General features: G+C 52.0%; 1 protein-coding gene across 1 annotated transcript; it reads left to right on the top strand.

Annotated features, from left to right (window-relative positions):
- The first annotated feature begins 3,399 nt into the window (after positions 1–3,399).
- Positions 3,400–20,142, top strand: LOC127542467 (tumor necrosis factor ligand superfamily member 10-like). Its single transcript, XM_051968102.1, has 5 exons — positions 3,400–3,767; positions 11,159–11,305; positions 11,511–11,547; positions 12,719–12,823; positions 14,814–20,142. The coding sequence occupies exons 1-5, from the start codon at positions 3,543–3,545 to the stop codon at positions 15,254–15,256; spliced, it is 957 nt and encodes a 318-aa protein (XP_051824062.1). The 5' UTR covers positions 3,400–3,542; the 3' UTR covers positions 15,257–20,142.
- Positions 20,143–20,376: the final 234 nt, after the last annotated feature.

Here is a 20,376-nt window from a genome sequence, read left to right as displayed (position 1 = left end):
CAGTCTCTGTTCCTCTGTGGAGCTGCCAGGATAGACTCTACTGCCAGTCATAGGGAGCGGAGCTGCCCTAAGTAACGTGTTGGGGGAGAAGGAAGCAATGGTTCCTACTACCGGCCCATCTGCCCACATCAGGAGGCTGAGAAGTGAGAGGAAGCCATGGAAGAGCCAGTTTTTCCCCAGCAGGTTTTCAGCAGATCTAGGTTGCAAGGATGGAGACTGGCTCGTGAAGATTTGGGTCACATGGTGCCATCGCCTATGGAGGACCTGATTTCAGTCTTTGCTTCGGAACCCGAGCTGATCAGCCACCTGATCCCTCAGAGCCTCAGTTTCTTTACCTGTAAAAGTGGAACGATAATTCCTCTAGTGCTTTCTTTCTTTTTTTCCTCTAGGGCTTTCTTGACCAGGTGGTTTTTAAGGCTCAGATCAGGGTGGAACCCCTTATGTTACTGGCTCTTTTAGCAGTGAGGAGAGCTATGGGCCGGCAGCACAGTCGGCAGGAAGGATCGGTGGGAAAAAGACTGGGTGGATTTTAAGCGGAGAGAAGCTTTACGTCTACCACAAGGGGACGCCAGTTTGGTGGCCAATGGAGAGGCCCCACAGCTGGATTCCTCCGAAAGCTCAGAGATAAGAGTCTCCAACTCTCCTGCCCCGTTCCCTTCCCTTCTGAACAAAGGGCCATTTCCTTTCTCTGCCGGGGAGGGGAGAGAATTCCTCCTGCTTCTGTCTCCAGCCAGCCCAGCCGGAGCCTGGGGCAGCTGTCCCAGACCACTCCAGTGCTTCCCTTACTAGAAGAACAGAATAGGGAGAGAGGGCATTCTAGGCCAAAGTCCCTCCTCCACACCTGTATCCACACCCATACTCACTCCGGGGAGGAGGGGGGGCCCAAAGTGCACACGCACTCACAAAAAAACAAGGAAGTGGAGAACTGTTTAAACCGATTCCTGATTTCTTTATCGCTTCCAATCCCTGCAGACAGTTAACTCCCAACGAGGACTACGCCCTAAGGATGTCGGGAGAAGCAAAAACTCCCAGCGCCCCGAGACCTTAGAGCTGAATAATTACATTGCCGTGGACTTTCTTCCTCTGGCTCAGCCTCTTTCACCCCGAGGAGTTTCAGTTCTTGAGCGGGCTGACTTTTTCTATGGAGAAAGGCCCCACCCCAAAGTCATTCTAGGAAAGGGATTGCCCAGAAACCTTTGTTCCGGGAAGGAGGAATCCGGAGAGCACGCTTAAGCTCCGAAGGAGTACCTGTGCCCAGGCCCCTCGGTGGCCTAAAAGCCAGTGGGCCTGGTGAGCCAGTGCCCAAAGTCAAGTGTTAAAACGGCAACCAAGCCGTACCCCGAATTAGGTTCCCCACCCTGTACCTTCTGCTTTCAGGACATCACTCCCTCCCCCACTCATGGAAATGGCTATATACAAGGATCAATCAGCACTGAAGAAGCACTAGGGATGAATCTCAATTGACTAGTGTAATTACTGACCCCAGTGCTCTTGCCCCCTTGCTTAGCTTCTTGGGGCTCCCTGGGAATTCGCAGCTCCTCGTGCGGGAACCCCCCCTTCTTTGGGATGCACATTTCTGTGCCTGGAGGCTCAGGGAAGTTCAGGCCATGGGAGGCCCATGGAGTGTTCCAAAGGGAACGGGGTTATTGGGGCTAGACCAAAAGACTGCCAGTGGTCTGGGGGGAAAGGAGAGCGATCTAACCTGAGGAGAGAAGAGAGCCACTCTGAAGTTCCTCGGGAGAGACGGAGTCCTTTTGGAGGGAGAGAGGACGGGCCGGGAGGGAAGGTGTACAAACGCCCACCCCTCCTCTCGGCCCCCAAGTCTGGGGAAGGGCTCAGGGAGACTGTAAGAAGGGAGGAACATTAGGATGAAGCTGCCTTTCTGAGGATGCCTGAGGGTGAAAGGAATGGAAGGTTCCACCCGGCAGAAACCAGAAGGAGCCCAGTGGCCACTGGAGCGGCTGGTGAGTGGTCAGTGGCAGGAGGGGCCACTTAGCTCTCAAAAGACAATAAAGTATCCAAATTGTTGGTGAGTGGGAAAGAAATTCGCTTTTTCTTTCAAGCCCAAGAGCAGAACCATGGCCACTGGGGAGAAAAAACCAGAGTTATTTCAGTAAAAAAGAGGATTCTGGAGACTTGGGAGGCAGAGGGACCTGGTCAAAATCGGGCTCTTCCATTTAGAACCTGCTTGACTTTGGGCGAGTCGCTTCTGTCCCTCGGTTTCCTCATCACTTCCAACGAGAGGCCCTGCCAAGAGGACTTGGAAGATTCCTTCTAAGTTCTCGAAGCTGGCCAGTGATTTTCCCAAAAGCCCAGGGCCCATCCTGTCACCTCCCTACTCAATGAACTCCAGGACTCTCTGTGGCCCCCAGGAACAAACCCAAAGTACTTTCATAACCCTAACTTTCCAAGGTCTTAAACCTCACTCCCTGACAACTGCCTTCCATCCACTGACTGGCCTCCTGGGCCTTCCATGAGCAAGGTATTCCATCCCTCAGCTCTGAAAAATCTCTCCCCCGTGCTGCAAGGCTCTCCTTCCTCATCCCTGCCTCCTCAGCTTCTCTGGCCTCCTTCAAGTTCCAGCTAAAATCCCACTTTACAAGAAGTCTTTCCAACTGCTTTTAATTTCGGTGCCTTCCTCCTTCTCTGATTTCTCATGTATCCCCAGCATAGCAACCTAGGGAGCCACCTGGTCTTAGTAAGACTTGGGCAATCCAAGGCGCCATCGTTTCCTAGATACTGGCATTCCAGGCTTGCGGACGGCCTTTGGAGAGGTCCCTGCCACCAAGGTGATGCTGAGCCTTTCGGGACAAAGGGGAGTCCGGCTGGGAGACAGCTAATCGAGCAAGGTCACGACTTCCAGCTTCACAAGCCGGTTTCCAAGTCAGGACTGCTAACCCCAACTCGGAGCCTCGGTTTCTTGCCCCAGGAAGGAGCGCTCAGACACTTAGCCAGCTGTGACTGTGGGCTGTGGTCCACGGACCCCCTCCCCCCGTAGGCGAGGGTCACCAGTTCCTAGAGGCCAGTAGCAGGGGAGAGGAGCGTGAGTTGGCCACGAGCAGGGCCAGGGGGCTGAGGAACGAGCGTATTCCGTAGGCTTTTCTAAGGGGATTGCGAGCTGCCGCAAAGGCCTCTGGGCTCGGCTCGGGGGGCCCACGGAGATCCCAGGGTCTTTGGAAAGGGACAAAAAGAACGGGTCCTCTTCGGGAGGGCGCCCGGAGCTGGGCTAGCTCGGGAAGGGAGGACTCTGCGGAGCTGGGAGTTAGTGCACTCCAGGGGCGGGCCTGGGACTGGTAAACAATCTGGGCCCCTCCTCTCGGGCTGTCCCCCGCCCCTCCCCGCCCCTCTCGTCTGGTCCGCGGGCCCGGCGCTTCGGAGATTGAGGGCTGGTGTGTCTGGGGGCGGGCCGCGGAGAGGCGGAGACGCTGAGGGGCTTTTGCTGGAGATCGCCGACCTCGCGCGCACTTCGGGACTCGGAGCTCCCCGGCCCGGCTGCCCCGGCGCCCCCCTCGCGCGCCAGCCGCCGCCGCCCCGGCCCGGTCATGGGCCTGCCGCCCCCCACCCAGCATTATTTCCGCTCGGACAGCAGCGACTCTTCGGCGTGCATGATGGGGACCTCGGACGACGCCGAGGTCCCGAGGAGGAGGCAGGGGAGGTCGGGCTCCTGCAGCCCCGTCTGGCTCGCGGCCGCGGCCATGGCCATCCTGGCGCTGCAGGTCGCCTCCACCACCGGCCTCTTCGTCTACTTCACCATGTCCATCTCCAAGGTGAGCCGGGGCTGGAGCTCTGCCCCGGGCCGCGGGCGGTCCGCGGGCTCTCCCTTTCTCTCTGCCCCCCCCCCAAACCCTGGGCACTGGCGGAGACGGGTCCGGAGAGCCTCGTCTGCGCTCCCCTCAGGCTCAGCCTTGAGGAAGGAGCTCCCCGGAGCGGGAACGGGGCGGGGGGCGGGGGAAGGAGTGAGGGGGGACGGATTAGTAAAAAGTTTTACAAGGAATTGTGGCTGGGGGCGGGGGGATTCTGTTTTCTTCGAGATCCTGCTGCAAAACAGCCTGTGCTTGTATAGAAATGCCTAGTCCCGGCTTTCGGAGAAGCGGGGCCGCGGCAGCGGCAGGAGGGGGAGGCCGGACCCCGGGAGGGCCGAGCTTGCGGGCAGCTTGCGGACTTAGCGCGCCGGCCCGAGCTGGTCCCCGACGGCCGCTGCCCTCCGCTCGCGCCCCTAGCTCGGCCCCAGGGCGCCTCGCTCGTGACCCCGGCGCCCGGACAAAGGGCACGTTCGTGGAAGAGGAACGAAAATGAAAGCAAAGGCCGAGCGCCGAGGTCGGGCCACTCGCGAACTGTGGAAAGACCGAGCGACGACATTGAGGGAAAGTGAAGCAGCCGCGGGAGCCGGCAAGGGGCTGGTGCAAAAGTAGGCCCCCACAGACGCCACAGTTACCTCCCTCACCCCGCCCCCCGCCCCGCTTTTCAGCTGAGAGCCTTTTCCCGAACCCCAATCACCTCAGGTTAGAACTGGCCTTCAGTGCCTGGCATCCCCACCCCCTCATTTAACCCCAGGGAAACTGAGGCCCAGCTTGGTTAGCATTTTTCAGGATTGCACAGACCGGAGCACCATTGGAACTCAAGTGCTTTGATCCCAAAGCCAGCACCCACTTTTGGTGGCCTCTTGTGCTCCCAGTCCCCTTATAGTGTAGAAGAACTGAGTCAAGTTGAGGAGGTGCCAGTAGCTAGCTCCCCTTTCCCAAGGGAAGATGAAGCCTTCAGGTTTCCAAATCCCTTTTTTTTCCTAGCCTGAGACCTCCTTACCTCAGTTTCTCAGTATAAACAGAGTAGCCCATCTAGTTGAGGCAGCTCCTGATGCTGTCAGCTTGGATACACTCTGGGGACTTCTTACTTATTGGGAGGCTTACTGCCCCACCGGTGGAAGCTAGGGAACCTTCGGTATCTGGCTCTTACCCCAAAGGAGCTACCAGCAGATCCCTTTCCAGGTGCTCAGGTTCACAAGTCTTCACTGCAATTTTCTTTGCAAATTCAAAGGTTCTGTGGATTCTGTTCCCTCACGGCCCTCTTCAATCCCACCCCCCCTTCAGCAGCAATGGAAGTCTTCCTCTAGGTTAGAAGGGAAGGGATTTACTTGTTAGTTCCTTTCCCACTCTTGATCAGGTAGCCTCTGAGGCCGTAGCTTTGGTTCGTCTCTGAACTATTTAAACCTGCTGCTCTTTGGTACCCAGGTAGCACGAACTACACACCTTCCCCCAGAGGGCCCCTTGGGGTGGCTGTGGGCCACTTGTGTGGAAAGGAGGCTCCGTTTGCCATTCTGGGTGGTCTCGTGGCGAGTACCTCTCATTGGCGATTCCATTATTGCCATTGAGCCTTTGGGGGTCCCGAAAGGCACTCCCCCTCTTTCCATTCGTCTTGCTGTCACTCCTCTTCCAGGCCGGCCGGTCCCATCTATGCACATAGCCTCTCCAAGCTGACCCCCGGGGACCTCTTGGTCCTGCTCACCATTCTGTCGGGCTCACACTTAGCACCTGGCTTTATCTCACCAGCCCCTCCCCGCTCTCCAGGTCTGTGGGGCTCGGACGAGGGATTGTCTCTCATCCCACTCGACACAGCAGAAAATGAGTCTCCGAGGGAAACCGTGGCTAAATGAAGAGCCCTGAAAGGGGAGCTCAGGGATTTGGGATCTGTCCCATCTCTGCCACTGGGATGGGAATTTGTCTCTTGCCTTCCCAGAGGCTACCTCCTTTTTTATTCCTCAGACTAGAGTCCCCTCAGCTTTCCCATTCTGCCAGTCCACAGCCAGCCACAAAGCTGGGCTCCCAGCCAGAGCTCCTGACTCTCAGCCCCAGAATCTTTGCATTGTGGAGAAAGGGTGGCAAATCCCAGCTCTTTGTCCATGTGGTACATGCCCGTTGATTCTTGGGAAATCTTGGAAATAAGTTACAGAGTTTAAGGGAAGAAAGGAGGGGAGACAGTTCCCTCCCTTCCTCTCCCCACTCATACTCATGGCCTAATCTGATTGCCTCCATCTGAGCTCCCAGACTTGTTAGCATCAGCCCCTCCTCATCCTGGCTTTGGCTGTGATTACCGCCTCCAGCTGAGTTGCCTCTACAAGCTTTGTCTTTCCCAGAATGGAGCAGACCCAGGCTCAGAGCCAGCCCAAAAGCTCGACTTGCGGCTGCCGACACTTGGTTTGCGGGTCACTTTTTACCTGGCCGTGTTGGGACTGGCCGTCTTACCCCACCTCAAGTCTGGGGTTGCTTTTGCTCCTTTGAAAATGTATTAACGCCTGAATTGGACCCGGTGAGCAAGCACCTACTGTGTTCCAAACACGGTACGAAGGCCGGGGAAGTCGGAAAAAATCAAAACCTTGGTCCCTCCCCTGGAGGAGTTCACCTTCAAACGGGGAGACGACACGGGCAGTTGTGTACGTGTGTGATGGGTACAGGGCAGCTGGGGTAGAAGGGGGGAGGGAGTCAGGAGGATGGTATTTCCACGAATGATTTAATATCAAAGACACCAAGAGAATTTATTATTTGGTGGTCAGCTTCCCCAGTTACTAGCTGTCTCGGCACTCTAGGCTCAGGGGCCCTAGAGATACACAAGTCCGTCTGGCATGAGTCAAAACTCACTTCTCCCTTCATCTCAGTCCCTGAGACCCTGGAAGCTCAATGGTCCTTCCAAATTCAAAGAGCTGGAGCATCAAGAGCTAAATGGCTCCTTGTTGCTTTCTGGGTCTGTGAGGAAACCGAGGCTCAGAGAGAAGCAACTTATCCAAGATCACACAGAGAAAGGGGGAAGCTGGGATCTGGCTTCATGCCCTCCGACCTCAAATCTGTGTTCTGCTCCATCTCCTACTGTGCTGCTTCTAGAGGCGGTAAATGTTAGCACTTGTCCCATCTGAAGTTGGAAGTGGGTCTCCCAAGACTAGATGCTTCTTAAAGGTGGAGGGGGGGACTAGGATTGGAACCCAGCTCCTTTCCAGATTCTAAATCCATGCCTTTTGTCTTTACACCAAAGCGGGTGTCTGTCTTTTTATGTCTCCATCTCTCTGTCTTTTTCTGTCTGTCTCACTATTTTTCTCTGTCTCTCTATGTCCCTGACTGTCTCTCTCTGTCTCTGTCTGTTTTGTCTCTATCTCCCTCACATACACACACTCACTCATATACTCTCTCTCTCTCTCTCTCTCTGTTTCTATCTCCTATCCCTTCCTCTTTTTCTCCGCCCCTCATTTCTTCCCCTGTCCCTTTCCTTTCCCGCTCCTTCCCTCTCTCCCCCTCTCCCTCCTATCTTTCAGTTCTTGGCTGTGTCACTAGCCCAGGATCTCCAGGTGGAGGGCACCTCCTTGGCCTCCGGGAGCAGGAGTCCTCCTAACTGGGCCATGTGCAGATATACCTGACTGACTCTGTGGAAGGTCTGGGCCCTCCGAGGAGGAGGAGGAGGACAGGCTGAAGGACAGATAGTCATTCCACAGGTGTCTGGGGAGCCATCCCTGCCTGCTAGACCTGGACTGGGCACAGACTGGGGAAGGGGGTGGGGAGGGTGGCAGAGAAGCCCAAGTCCCAGCCCCTGACTGTTGGTGAGTGAGCTGTTCAGAGCCATCCTGAGGGAAAGGCTGATCGACTCCTGGTTCCTCGGTTAGTTTTCGGGGCTGAGATGCTCCTCCCTTTGGACTTCTCGGTGCTGCTCCTCGGTACGAGGGGGCTCCAGGCTCAGAGACTTGGGACCGCCAGACTAGGTCGAACTTGCTGTCCTGCTTTAGGACAGTCCAGCGGGCCTGGACCTATCTCAGGCAGTGGGTTTTGTCTCCTAGAGCCCACATATATCCAGAGCATCTTGGGGCAAAGGAGCCATTAGCAGAGTTTTAGGCTGACTGGCACACCTAGCCTGGTCTGGGTAACATGGCCAGGTACAGGGGGCAGTGAGGAAGGGGTGGTGTTGGGACAGTGTTTGGGAGGCAGGTGGGGTAACACGGTAGGGTGCCTCTGCTTTGGAGTCAGAGAAAACCTGGCTTCTGATCCCACCTCTGTCACTTAATCTGGGGCTCAGTTTACCCGTCTAGAAAGAGAATAGACCTTGTGTGGGGCAAGACGATCCTAGTCTTCCACAGTTTTTTCTGGGGGTGGGGGTGAGATTGGCCAGAGATTCAGAGCAGCGTTGTAGGGCGAGGGAAATCATCGAATGAGTCAGGAGAGCCGGTAAGTGTGAGCCGGGAAATCTTGGACAAGAAACGAATTCTGGGATGCAGTTGTTTCATTTATCAAATGGGGGAAGTAATAAATAACCCAGGGTATCCCAGAATTCTCAGTGCACATCATCACTGATGATTTTGTAGGGAAGGAAACATCTGTCTGGGGGCCTGGCCTCCCTCCCCTAATCTCTGAAGAGCCAATTCAGCTCGAAAATCAGCCCCATCGACTGTTTCTTTAGTTCCTGGGAAGACTCAGCAAGTCTCAGCCAGTCTCTCTCACCCCCACTCCCCCAGGGCCACAAAGTGACGATGGAGCAGAGCAGCCAATGACTAGAATTGGCAGAGGAGAGGTTCTGAGGTTCTTGGGATGTGGGTCCTCGTGTTCCCCACCCCACCCCCAGCTACCCTGGGCTGGGCTTCCAGGCAAGGGCGAGGCTCCTGCCAGGTTAATAATAGCATTTCTTGGACAGATTTTCATGTCTTGCTATAATCTAGTCGGGCCATTTTATGTCTTCTAAGCTAAGTTTTATCGCCGCCTCCTGTTTTTACCGGCACTGTCGGACCCCGGCCACTTTGGGAATGAATCCTCTCGGAACCAGGAAAAACATTTCAGCCCAGTGAGCCCAGAGCGCTTCCAGCTTTGGAGCCTCCCTTTACCCACTTGGTCGCTTGCTCGCTGGGACTCTGATCGTGTTTCTGGTTAGTCCCATCTGCCTCTTTTAGTCATCTCTTCCAGTCTTTCCCTTGCCGAGTCATCATTTTTCTTCTCAGTCCTGCCGGCTGGACTTCGCCCCTCCCCCCCACTTAAGTGCTAGACGGGTGGCACCGGTAGCGGGTCGGGACTGGAGTATCAGGGACACGTTACGCTCGGAGGTCTCTCTAAAACAAAGCCGGAATTGCGTCGGGATTCCATATGGGAACCCCAGATGATGATTTCTTTATCGGCGAATGTTTGATTCCTATGTCTAGTTTGTATATCTGGAGACCCGGGGTCACATGCGAATTTCTTGGGCCAAAAAAGGGGTCACTAGTGGAAAAAAAAAGATGAAGTCCTGCCCTGAAAGGATGTGAGACTTGAAGCTGTCCGAGGGAGAACCAGTGAAAAGAGGGCCACCCAAGGGCCATAGCTCACTTGGTAGTTTGGGAGTATTTTCTAGAGTCTTACAACAAACTTATGAAGTGCCAGTGGACTATTATGGGGAAGCCGATTTAGGGTCTGGACTCAACATCTGAGTTGAAATGTGGCCCCAGACACTTCCTCACCTTATGACCCTGGGCTTCACCCTTTTTTGCCTCAGTTTCCTCTTCCATAAAATGTAAAAATCTATTCCAGTAGATTTGACAAGAAAACTCCAAATGGGGTCACAGAGTCGGATCCTAGTCTTCCACTACAGAACAACTGAATGACAACAAAGGAAGTTGGGGCTCAAAGAACAAGGCCCGGTTGCAGCTTCTAAGAGTTGGGGGGAGGATCGAATGCAGATCCCGATTCCCCAATCCTGTCGTTTCCATCACGTCTCATTGCCTCTAAACAAAACCCCCAAAGAAATCAGCCAGTAAATGACATTTTCTTGCGTTTTCGGGGATTGCAGGTCTCAAGCCGGTCCTTTTAGGTTGTCTTCAGTTGCTCTCAGGGTGGCTCTTATTTTCTCGTGCTGCTTAAGTGTCACTTTCTTTGGGTGGAAAGTGGCTTGGCCACTTCCTCTCGCCATGGGGTGAGCAGGCAGGCTTGGCTTTCTGCCCCGTACTGGGTCACAAAAGCTATCATCCCCCCCTTTTTTGGGGGGGGAAGGGCTGCTGAGCTGTCCACGGTAGTTTGCCCAGACTCTCCAAAGCTGTTTGGAACGTCAAGTGCTTGCAAACTTGGCCTCCCCCCAATTTCTTCTGGTGGACTGAGGGTCTGAGCCTGCTGTGTAAATGAATGGGCTAGCAGCGGCCCAAGAACAATCAAGGCGACTGCCTTTGCAGCACATTTCTTCCTAATTCAGGCTGGTCTTCCCCCAGGTGGAGCCTCTGTCCAGGGAGCAGAAAGGGAGGGATGAGGACAGAGATCAGGAGGAAGAAAAGAAGCAGATGGGGGGAGGGCGGCATGGGGAAAGTGGGTCATCAGCATGTTGGAGGGAGAGGGGAGCTGGAACCAGGCAGAGCAGGAGAGGGGCACTGGCCAGCGTGCCTCAGTTAAGCAAATCCGAATGTTCCCACTCATGAGACTGCTCGGCATCTTTGGTTCTCAGGACCCCTTTCCACTCTCAAAAGTGGTTGAAGATCTCCCCCAAGAGCTTTGGTTTCCGTGGGTTATATTTACCGTATTGGAAATTAAAATGTCTTTGTATCGTGGAAATAGTTTTGACCTTGGGACCCCCTGAAGTGGTTTTAGGGAGTCCCTGGACCACACTTGAAGAACCACATGTGGTACAGGGAGGGGTTCGGGGGGGTGAGAGAAGCCTGGGGGAAGAAAGACAGGGAGGGATGCCAAGGGCCCACCGAGAGCTTGGCCCTGAGAGAATGAGGGATTTAGGCCGAGATGTTTGGATGAGTGGGAAGGAGCCCGAGTCCCAGCGAGCGGTCCACATGTGGACCCCAGATTGGGTGGGAGGTGATGCTGGCAGGAATGTTCTGCCTCAGCCCAGACCGGCTGAGAAGCCTGAAGCCTCGTTTGGGCCAAGCTGATTCACTAGACATCTCTGCGGGCTACTCCTTCAGACATTCTCCAAACTTGGCTTTCTTCTTAGCTCAAGTTGTGAGAGTTCCTTTTGGACTCTCCCATCACTTCCCTCGACAACGGCGGGTATTCATATGTCATATGCCCATTTTTCAGATGAATGACGTGAGGCTCAACTTGCCCCCGAGTCCCACAGTGGGAGTCAAGGGCAAATCAGAGGCAGACTCCTTGACTTGAATCTAGACTGAAATCTTGACCGCCAAGAGAGCGAGGTGCTAGATTTGGGGTGTGTATTCTGTCTTCAGTTAAAGACCCAGGCCCAGGGGATTCCAGAAGAACTGAAGTGCCTCCAGCTGATCAACAGCCTGCAGGAGAACCCGAACCTGGAGGAGCTGATCAACAACCAGACGTGCCTCAAGCTCATGGGTAGCATCAAATCCTACGTGACCTCGGTGAGCAGCCTTGGCCGGGAGCCTTCTTCCTGCCCCGCCCCCCCGCCCGGGTCTTCCCCATACTCACATGTGGACACACGGGTGCCCTTCTCTACCACACCCCCGGCGGCCCCTCCGTCATGCCGAATACGTGGTGATTGGCTTCGGCCCTCTCGGCTCACGTCTGGCTCCCGTCTGGCTCACGTCTGCCCTTTTTCCCTTTCAGGTGACTGAAAACGTTCTCCTCCGGCGTTTACAGAAAGGTGAGCCGCGCCCCCCGGGGCTTGCTTCCACAGAGAATAATAACATATGCCTGCCAAAGGCAGCTCCGTGCAGTTGCTATTGGAGCCGCCGGGGTTTGCCGGGGAGGGGACAGCACGGTCGGACCTTCGGGGAAGGAGGATGGGAGAGGGCAGAGGCTGGAGAGCTGGGTTCCAGTTCCGTGTCAGCAGCTCTGGGAGCATCAGTGAGCACATGTGGGAAATGTTGCTTAGGATGCACGTGGCTGCACCGAGCTCACAGGGCCGTTGTGGGGTCACACAATGAGGTCCCAGACAAGTGGAGCGGGGTGCTGAGTGTGAGCAAGGAAGAGGACAAGGGGAGAGGCTTCCTCTTCCCCTTGGACTTTGGTTCAAGGTCTCTGGACCAGGAAAAATATGCATGTGCGCGCTCTCTCTCTCTTTTTGTCTCTGTGTGTGTGTCTATCTATCTCTGTCTGTTTCTCTCTGTCTCCCTCTCCTTCTCTCTGTTCCTCTCTGTCTGTCTGTCTCTCTCTGTCCCTCTCTGTCTGGCTCTCCCTCTGTCCCTCTCTGTCTGTGTCTGTCTGTCTCTCTCTGTCCCTCTCTGTCTGTCTCTCTCTGTCCCTCTCTGTCTGGCTCTCCCTCTGTCCCTCTCTGTCTGTGTCTGTCTGTCTCTCTCTGTCCCTCTCTGTCTGTCTCTCTCTGTCCCTCTCTGTCTGGCTCTCCCTCTGTCCCTCTCTGTCTGTGTCTGTCTGTCTCTCTCTGTCTGTGTCTGTCTGTCTCTCTCTGTCCCTCTCTGTCTGGCTCTCCCTCTGTCCCTCTCTGTCTGTGTCTGTCTGTCTCTCTCTGTCTGTGTCTGTCTGTCTCTCTCTGTCCCTCTCTGTCTGGCTCTCCCTCTGTCCCTCTCTGTCTGTGTCTGTCTGTCTCTCTCTGTCCCTCTTTGTCTGGCTCTCCCTCTGTCCCTCTCTGTCTGTGTCTGTCTCTGTCTCTCTGTCTTTCTTTCCTCCCCTCCCCCCCACAAACTTTGTGTTTCAGCTGTTTGTATCTCCTCCTGCCCTATAGAAGGGGGTGGGGGAGAGGAAAGCTATCCTTCTGACCTTGGCCTTGAGGTCTGGGTGGGGGCCAGGGTATATCACAAGCAGCCTCCCCTTCCCCCGTTCTCCTCTATCTTCTTGGTATCTGCTTTTTTCCGCAGGCACCGCTACCAGCGTGGAGGGGCAGGCCCTGATGCCACGCCCATTCTCCATAGGAGCTCAGCCCTCAGCCCATGTCACCCTCATCCCCTACACTGCCAGTATGGGTGAGTGCAAAGACCCACCTCGCACCCAGACCATCCTGGCCCACAGAAGACTAAGAATGGGCCCTAGCACCCCTCGAGGCCTTCATTTATTCCTTGCTGAAAGGCCATAGAAGGCTAACACAGCAACTTAGGACCATCCTACTGGACCCTCCCCCAATCTAAGTGATGGGGGAGCCTCAGTTAATCACTATTTGCTAAGCCCGGCCCTGGGTTATTGGGGGAAACTGAGGAAGAAGCGAATCTCGGCCAGTTGGAGAAACCGAGCAAAACTAACAGAGATGGGAGAAGCTGGGTTCAAACCTGTAACTGGGTGACTAAGACGCGTGCCCTTCTCTGGGTGTGCCTCGGTTTTCTCCTCTGTTGGGCTAGATAGGTCTCTTCCAGCACCATCATTCCAGCGTCTGTGCTGAGGTCTCCGTCCACCCTGACATCCAAGGAGCCCAGTGGAGAGATGAACAGACAAGACCACTGGGAGCCATAATTGGCCAAAGGGCCCTTGCAGAGCTCCGACTGGAGCACCTTGCATCCCCTTCACACATAGACTGTCCTTCTTGCTCAAGTGTATAATGCCCAATGTGCTTAAAGTCTATTGAACCCTCTAGGAATTCTGGGTTGTAAAATCAGTAATTTTACTGATGAAAGAAACAGGCTCAGAGAGACCCGACAGCTCGTCCAAGGTCACACAGCTAGGCAGTGTCGGCAATCGAATTTGGATAGACATAAAGGCCTAAACAAAGACCCGGAGGGGAGGGTGTATATAACATGCATGGGGAGCGGTGAATTGGCCAGTATGACTGAAGCCCAGGTAGACGTGTTGGAGAATAATGACAGAAAAGCCTGGAAAAGGTTAGCCTGGGACCAGAGACTCCAACGATCCTCGTTAGGATCCTCACCTAAATGAGCTCAGGAGGGGTGCGGCATGCTGAAAGCCCTGAGTACCTGGCACATAGTAGGCACTTTATAAAAATTGATTTGCTTGAATCAAAAGTTATCTTTGGGAGCTTAGGCTGGCTTGAGGGAGGAGCTTTGGGAACTAGGCTGGCTTCAGGCTCTTTGACCGCTGTTCTGCTTGGGTGATTCTTGGCCCCTCCCCTATACAGGTACTACAAGATGAGGGGCTGGGAGCACTTGGTCCCTAAGGACCCTTCTAGCACTCCAGGGCCCTAAACTTGGTCCAGGAGTACCACTCACATAATAGGAGATGGGAGAGCGGTTGCGGAGGCTCACGCATAGTTTGGCTGACTGACTGCGAAGGGGGCGGGGGGGGAAGGAGGGAGAGAGAAATGAGTCAGGGGGAGGCACCCCTCTAGGTGCAAACTGGTTTGGTTTGAAGTCTTGGGGAGACTTCCAAGTTAGGGAATCCCCACCCCACCCCCAGCCAGGCCCTCTGGGAAGGACAGCACCAGGTTAGGGAGAGCCCAGCCAGTTGGAAAGAAATCCGGCCCAGAACTGCTCCTCGTCCTATATCTCGTGGCAATTCAGAGGCCTCCCGCACCGTTTGCCACGTCCTGGGAGCATCGGCTGAGGGACCTGGTGATGTCTGAGCTCGATGCTTGGGGAGAAGGTTTCTAGAATATGAACCTTTGAAGGGTTGTTACGCGGGGAGAAGTTAGACTTGTTTTGTTTGGGGCCGGGAGGTGGGAGAAAGGGGTCGCAGAGAGGTTTAGGCTGACTGTAGCAAAGCTAGTCAACGTGGGCGGCTCTCCCCTTTGGGGTTCTCCAAAGCGGAGGTTGGCCGCCCGCTTCTGTTGGGCGTGTGCTGCTAGGGATTCCTTCGGTGGAAGAGCCGGATGAGACGGCTACCGAGGTCCCTGGCCGAGGGAGACGGGACGGGAGGCTACGGATCCGATTCTTTCCCAACCCTTTGCCTCTGCACCTTCCTCCCTGCCTAGCTTCCCCATTTCTCTGGCCTTTCTAATCTATTCTCCATCTAATAGGTGCTTTTTAATTGCTCATGGATTTGAATTGTACCTCATTCATCTCCCTCCAGATAACCTTGACCACCTCGGGGAGCTGCCCCAGTCCTGCCGCTACCCCCTGCACAATTGGGAATCTCAAGGCCTGCTCTCCCATCTTCGGAATATCACTTTCAAGGCAGGCACGCTGCGGGTCAGCCAAGGGGGCAAGTACTACGTTTACTCCCAGATCTACTTCCGCTACCCAGCAGAGGCAGAAGGGAACCAGCTCACGAGCCAGCAGCTGGTACAGTGCATCAGCCGGCAGACGGCCTACCGCCAGCCCATCCTGCTCCTGAAAGGTGTGGCCACCAAGTGCTGGTCTCCAGAGGCCGAGTATGGCCTCCACGCCATCTACCAGGGGGGCCTCTTTGAGCTGAAAGCAGGGGATGAGCTCCTGGTATCCGTCTCTTCCTTGGCTGTGGATGATACTGACGGCACCTCCAGTTACTTCGGGGCCTTCCGGTTGGCTATGTAAGACGCCTCTGGCTCCGTTTGGGGAGTGTTAGGACCCAGCTTTTCCTCTGAAATTGACTTATCTGATTGGACTGCCTGATGTGCTTGCCATAGCCGGCCCTCCCGGGGAGCCCGGAACCAACTCCAACCCTGGGAGGTGGTGGTGGGCTGAGCTATGGTGAGAGCATCTCTCCGACCTGGGAAGTCTCCTCATTCGGGCCAGGATTCTCTTTGAAGTTATAATAATTGGACTTATACAAAAAGCTTTTAGCTAGCTCTTTCAGGCAAAAGAGAGGAAGGACTGTGGGTGGCTTTTACTAGGAGATGGGATCCCAGATTTTAAGTCCCTCCCTCATCTCAAATCTCTGTCTTTTAGCCTTCAGAAACGGGGAAAATTTTAACTGCCACATTAAAAAGAAAAACCTGACGTTTTCTTGGAACCCCAGAACTGGCCAATTTGGATCTACAGAAACCCCTTAATTAAGGCTGGAAAAACAAAACCAGAAAAAATATTTTTAGCAGATCGTGCAATCTCAGTCAGTTAACTTGAGTTGGCCTGTTGTATTTTTAAGTAGGTCTAGTATGACTGAAAGCCCTCTGCGAGGCTTGCAGAAAAGCTGCAGGAAGAAAAACCCTTTTCTGTGGGATGTTCCATGCTTCTGTCCCTTAGAAAGGCTTGTGGAATCTGTCGTAGCTAAGCTAACTTCCTTGGCTAGCCCAGATTCTCCTAAAGTTTATGCTGGTACCCCAACATCTTCAACATGACATCTCTGGCGTGGAAAGTAAGCTAATCACTAAGCCACTCCCCCCGCCACACACACCTAGGTCCAGAATTCTCAGGTCCTCTCCCCCCAAATCCTAAAGTCTGCCAATTTCTTAAAGCCCCTCTTACAGCCAAATGGGAACCCCCCCATGTTCCTCTCCCTTGTCTTTGTGTGTAAAAGCAGTCATCATGCACCCCGTGAGAAACCTCTTCCCTTCGGTCCCAGCTGCAGAAGAGTTGAACAGACAAGTAGAAATAGCAAAAATTCATGAAACTCGGAAGGGCAGTTTTCTCCCATTTTAAATTTGGGGACTCTGTGTGTTTTTAAGTTGGAATTCTGATTCTAAAATTGTACGAGGTGATTACTGTTAACTAGTGTGTTCTACAGTGGTGAACTTTGGAATTCTGAGTATAAGATCTGAGAAATTTGTGTGCAAACACTGAAATATTGCTACTGGAAATCTCTCTCTGTATTTAATTTGATTTTAAGCAAAAACTGGGTACTAAACCAAAGTTCTCTGGTAACTTACTCAAAGAGGTCTCGTGAGATAAAATATGTTTTAAGGTGTTAGATTGTTTTCCAAATTGTATATTGTACAATTGTAAAAATATATATATATATATCATGAGCTACGTTTTAAAATTCTGTCCACCCTGCTGGACGTGTGCTTATTTGGTTACGTGAAGTTTTCATTCAAAATTATTTAGTTATCATCTATATTCTGAATTTGAGAATCATCTTAGTTCCTTAACAAAAAAAAGATTATCTGCTGATATTAACTGAGTTCACGGGTTCTTTCTGAGATTGTGGTACTGATATAAATTATTCTCCTGTTATCCAAAACTGATTTTAAAACCTAAAACTGGCTCCTACTCCATCGAGAAAGGAAGGATAAAGTGAAAATTTGATTTCAGTTAGCCCTTCCCAATATCCTTTCTTAGGGTGGGGAAAGTGAAAAAGAAAAACCCCAACAGAACCAGTCTTTCTACCAGTTAGCAAGGCCATAAGACTTAGGAAATGAGCTTGGGATGGAATAGGAAATTCACAGACAAGAAAGAAAATCCAGGTGTGATCTTTCTGACCTGGGAGGTCTCCTTATTCGGGCCTGGGTTCTCTTTGAAGTTCTAATTGCACTGATACAAATAGCTTTTGAATTTGAAATTGGTATTGTAGTTTTATTTTAGATCAGCTGGAATATGAGGGCATATTCCACACCCTTCCAATGGCTACTATTGTTAAAGGAATAGCCTGTGTCTACAAGGTGTTAAGAATTGAATATTTGCTTTTATTTTTCAAGTTTGTAGTTTTAAAGCAAGTCATTTGTGATACTGGATCAAAAGCTTAGCAATGCTAGGAACTTTTAAGACAAGTTCATTATAGATTTTTTTCATTTTAGTTGACTACAAAGTCTCTGATGACTTCTGACATAATTTTCATCTGTCCTCAACAAATTATTGAATATTTATTTAGCGCATCATGCTCTCCCTGTTTATGATCTAGAGCTTTTCTTAAAAGCACAGACAACTTTAGGTGTTTTAAGATTGCACGGTGCTGAAGAAATGAAATCCCCCGTAGACAAGTTCATCTGCAAGCGAAGAGAAAGCTTCCGTCCATTGGGGAATGGCTGGATAAGTTGTTATATCAAAGTAATGGAATATTATTATTCTATAAGAAATGATGAACAGGCTGATTTTAGAAAGTCTGGAAAGATTTACATGAACCTATTCTGAGAGAAACAATCAGAACCGGGAAGATGTTGTACACAGTAACAGCAAGATTGGGCAACGATCAACTGGGAAAGACTCGGTTCTTCTCAGTGGTTCCGTGATCCAAGGCAGTCCCGATAAACTTTGGATAGAAAATGCCGTCTGCGTCCAGAGCGAGAACTATGGAGACCCAATGTAAATCAGCACATGCTATGTTCAATTTTTTTCCTTTTTCTTCTGTTTTTTTTTTACGCTCATTTTTTGTTCTGATTTTTCTCTCCCAACATGATTCATAAAGAAATGTGTATTAAAAATTAATGTAAAGGGTAAAAAAAAAAAAAAAAGGAAAGAAAGCATGCTATGAGAACATCTAGTTTTGGTTATGTAGACTGATCTGTAAGCCTTCTTCTAGACCTGAAGTCTCTGATATGGGAGAATCTCTTGGGACTATAACAGATATTCTTTTGAATTTTGAATTATGATTATGTGATGGATAATGAAGTCAATCCACCATTCAGAAGAAAGGCCATAAGTTACTCAAAGAGATGCCATCTTGTACTTATAGGTGGATCTCCATCTACTTGGGCCAAGAGCCAGGAGGACATCCTTAATCTCTGCTTAATGTCAGATCCTTCTTACTCAGTTTCCTTTGAACAAGCATTTCCCACCTGATTATTCCCGAGTCTGGCTGTGAGGTGAAATTTTTCTACATGATCGGTTGTCAACAGACTATTACCTGAACTCAAATAACTAAGGATGCTTTGTGATCATGTCCCTGCAAATCCCTATTCACAGCAAGTGGTCAGCTTAAAAGCCCCCAACAAAATGGAAACTCTTCCTTTTTCTGTGGTAAATGACTGTTTTCCATCATTGGGTAGATGGATATTTGAGCTCTTCATCTGCCTATTACTAGAGATATATTTTAAAGTTAGCACAAACCAAAGAGGTTTTTGTTTCTGTTTTTGTTTTTCCCCCCTGAGGCAATTGGGGTTAAGTGACTTGTCCAGGGTCACACAGCTAGGAAGTGTTAAGTGTCTGAGGCTGGATTTGAACTCAGGTCCTCCTGACTTCAGGGCTGGTGCTCTATCCACTGCACCACCTAGCTACCCCTTTAAAGACACTTTTTTCTGCTCCTTTAAATGCACCTCCCAGGAGGAGAGCTCTCTCAAGCTCTCTGCCCCACTCCTGTCAGTGGGGGAGAGGAGAACGTGTGGTCAGACTAGAACAAACCTGATCTCAACCGGTTATCCTCTGTAGCCAATGCCCAAGTCCTCTGAACATTTTGGCACAAGCATCCCGTCCATAACCCCTGCCTATCAGGTTCATTTCTAGGCTTTTTCCGTTCAAATGATGAGCACTAGGCAGCGGGATCGACCGGCTTCAGGGATCTGACTCAGAATCCCACTGCTCTTATGGGCTCCTGTCCCACCCTCAACTCAGGCTCAGCATCTGTCCAGTCTGGGATCCCATGGGATGATTCCGCTCTACGCCCATTCCCAGGGGGAAGCAGTTTCAGACCATGAGATCATTGCCCCATACCTCAAAGGCCTTTGGGCCCCATGCATCTGGAGGGAAACTGATCGTCGGGGCCAACGAGTCTCAACAAACTACTACCCCAAACACTAATCTGAGTGGGCCTCAGGAAGGAGCAAACAGACGCCGTGCTAGTCTCCACTATGGTACTCTGGTAGCCAACTTGGGCGCTCCTTCGGGCCGACTTTCTCTAACACTCCCTAGCGGATTCCCTCCCAGTGTCTATGCTTAAGCGTAACATGTCTCTCTTCAGCATCCTGTTTAGGGGTGAGCCAGCTTTTGAAAGATTTCTTTTGCAAATCAAAGAGTGGTGAATGAGGTGACTTATTTATTCTCTTCCTGGGTCGGGAAGAAGCTATTTTCAGCTAATTCTATTTAGCAGCTAATTCCCAGGCTATCTAGGAAGGAACTTTTTAGCGACTCTCATTGTCCATCCCCCAACCTCTGGGTATCTTCATGCAACCTTCTGAGAGATTGATGAGTATATTTTTAGCCAGGTGTTCCATGGGCTCCAGATTCTTCCCTCTTATTTCTCTGGTCCCCCACCCCTGGCAGAACACCCCCCCAGGGGTAAATTTCCCCTATAAAAGATGTGCTTTTGATGAAGATCTTTGCCAAGTTCTTTCAGGACTAAGGCCACCATGAGGTTTTCCTTTCTCTTTCTCATAGTGCCTTCCTTCTACTGGCACCATTCTCCCTACTCTAGCCAACTTTCGGCAGTCTAACCCGCCGTCAATGGTTTTCTCCCACCTTTCTCCTGGTTAATTGTGACTTCCCCCGTCTTTTTCCTTGCCAACTATACGCTCTCCCAATTCTATTTAATATTTACCATTTCTGGTGTCTTTTGTAGCCTTTCATTTTGTCTGTTTGTTCCCTTAAATAAATCTACCTTTTGCCAAAGAGAATGGCCTCTGTGAATTTGCCGCATGTTTATCTTGAACTAGGGATGCTATCCCACCACATCATCAAGCTCCCGGGCTGTGGCCCTGAAGCGTCCCGAGGGCGCTCTATCAAGATCACTCTGGACCTGGACCTCGGGACCCTCTGCTTCCTGAGCCAAAGGCCAGAGGAAGTCACAGTGGAGGGGTGAGGTGGGGCTGAACCAACACATTTATTAGGGAGCCAGGGAGGGCTTTGAC

Source organism: Antechinus flavipes, chromosome X, assembly GCF_016432865.1.
Source record: "Antechinus flavipes isolate AdamAnt ecotype Samford, QLD, Australia chromosome X, AdamAnt_v2, whole genome shotgun sequence".
In the NCBI taxonomy this organism is placed as follows: domain Eukaryota; kingdom Metazoa; phylum Chordata; class Mammalia; order Dasyuromorphia; family Dasyuridae; genus Antechinus; species Antechinus flavipes.
The sequence above is the reverse complement of the archived record's forward strand: the minus strand, read 5'-3'. Positions and strand labels throughout refer to the sequence as shown.

Excerpts from the sequence above, each read along its gene's own strand:
- LOC127542467 (XM_051968102.1), top strand. The coding sequence starts at position 3,543 with ATGGGCCTGCCGCCCCCCACCCAGCATTATTTCCGCTCGGACAGCAGC. Across the intron at positions 3,768-11,158 it reads TCACCATGTCCATCTCCAAG|TTAAAGACCCAGGCCCAGGG; the intron begins GTGAGCCGGGGC and ends TTCTGTCTTCAG. Across the intron at positions 11,548-12,718 it reads CCTCCGGCGTTTACAGAAAG|GCACCGCTACCAGCGTGGAG; the intron begins GTGAGCCGCGCC and ends TTTTTTCCGCAG.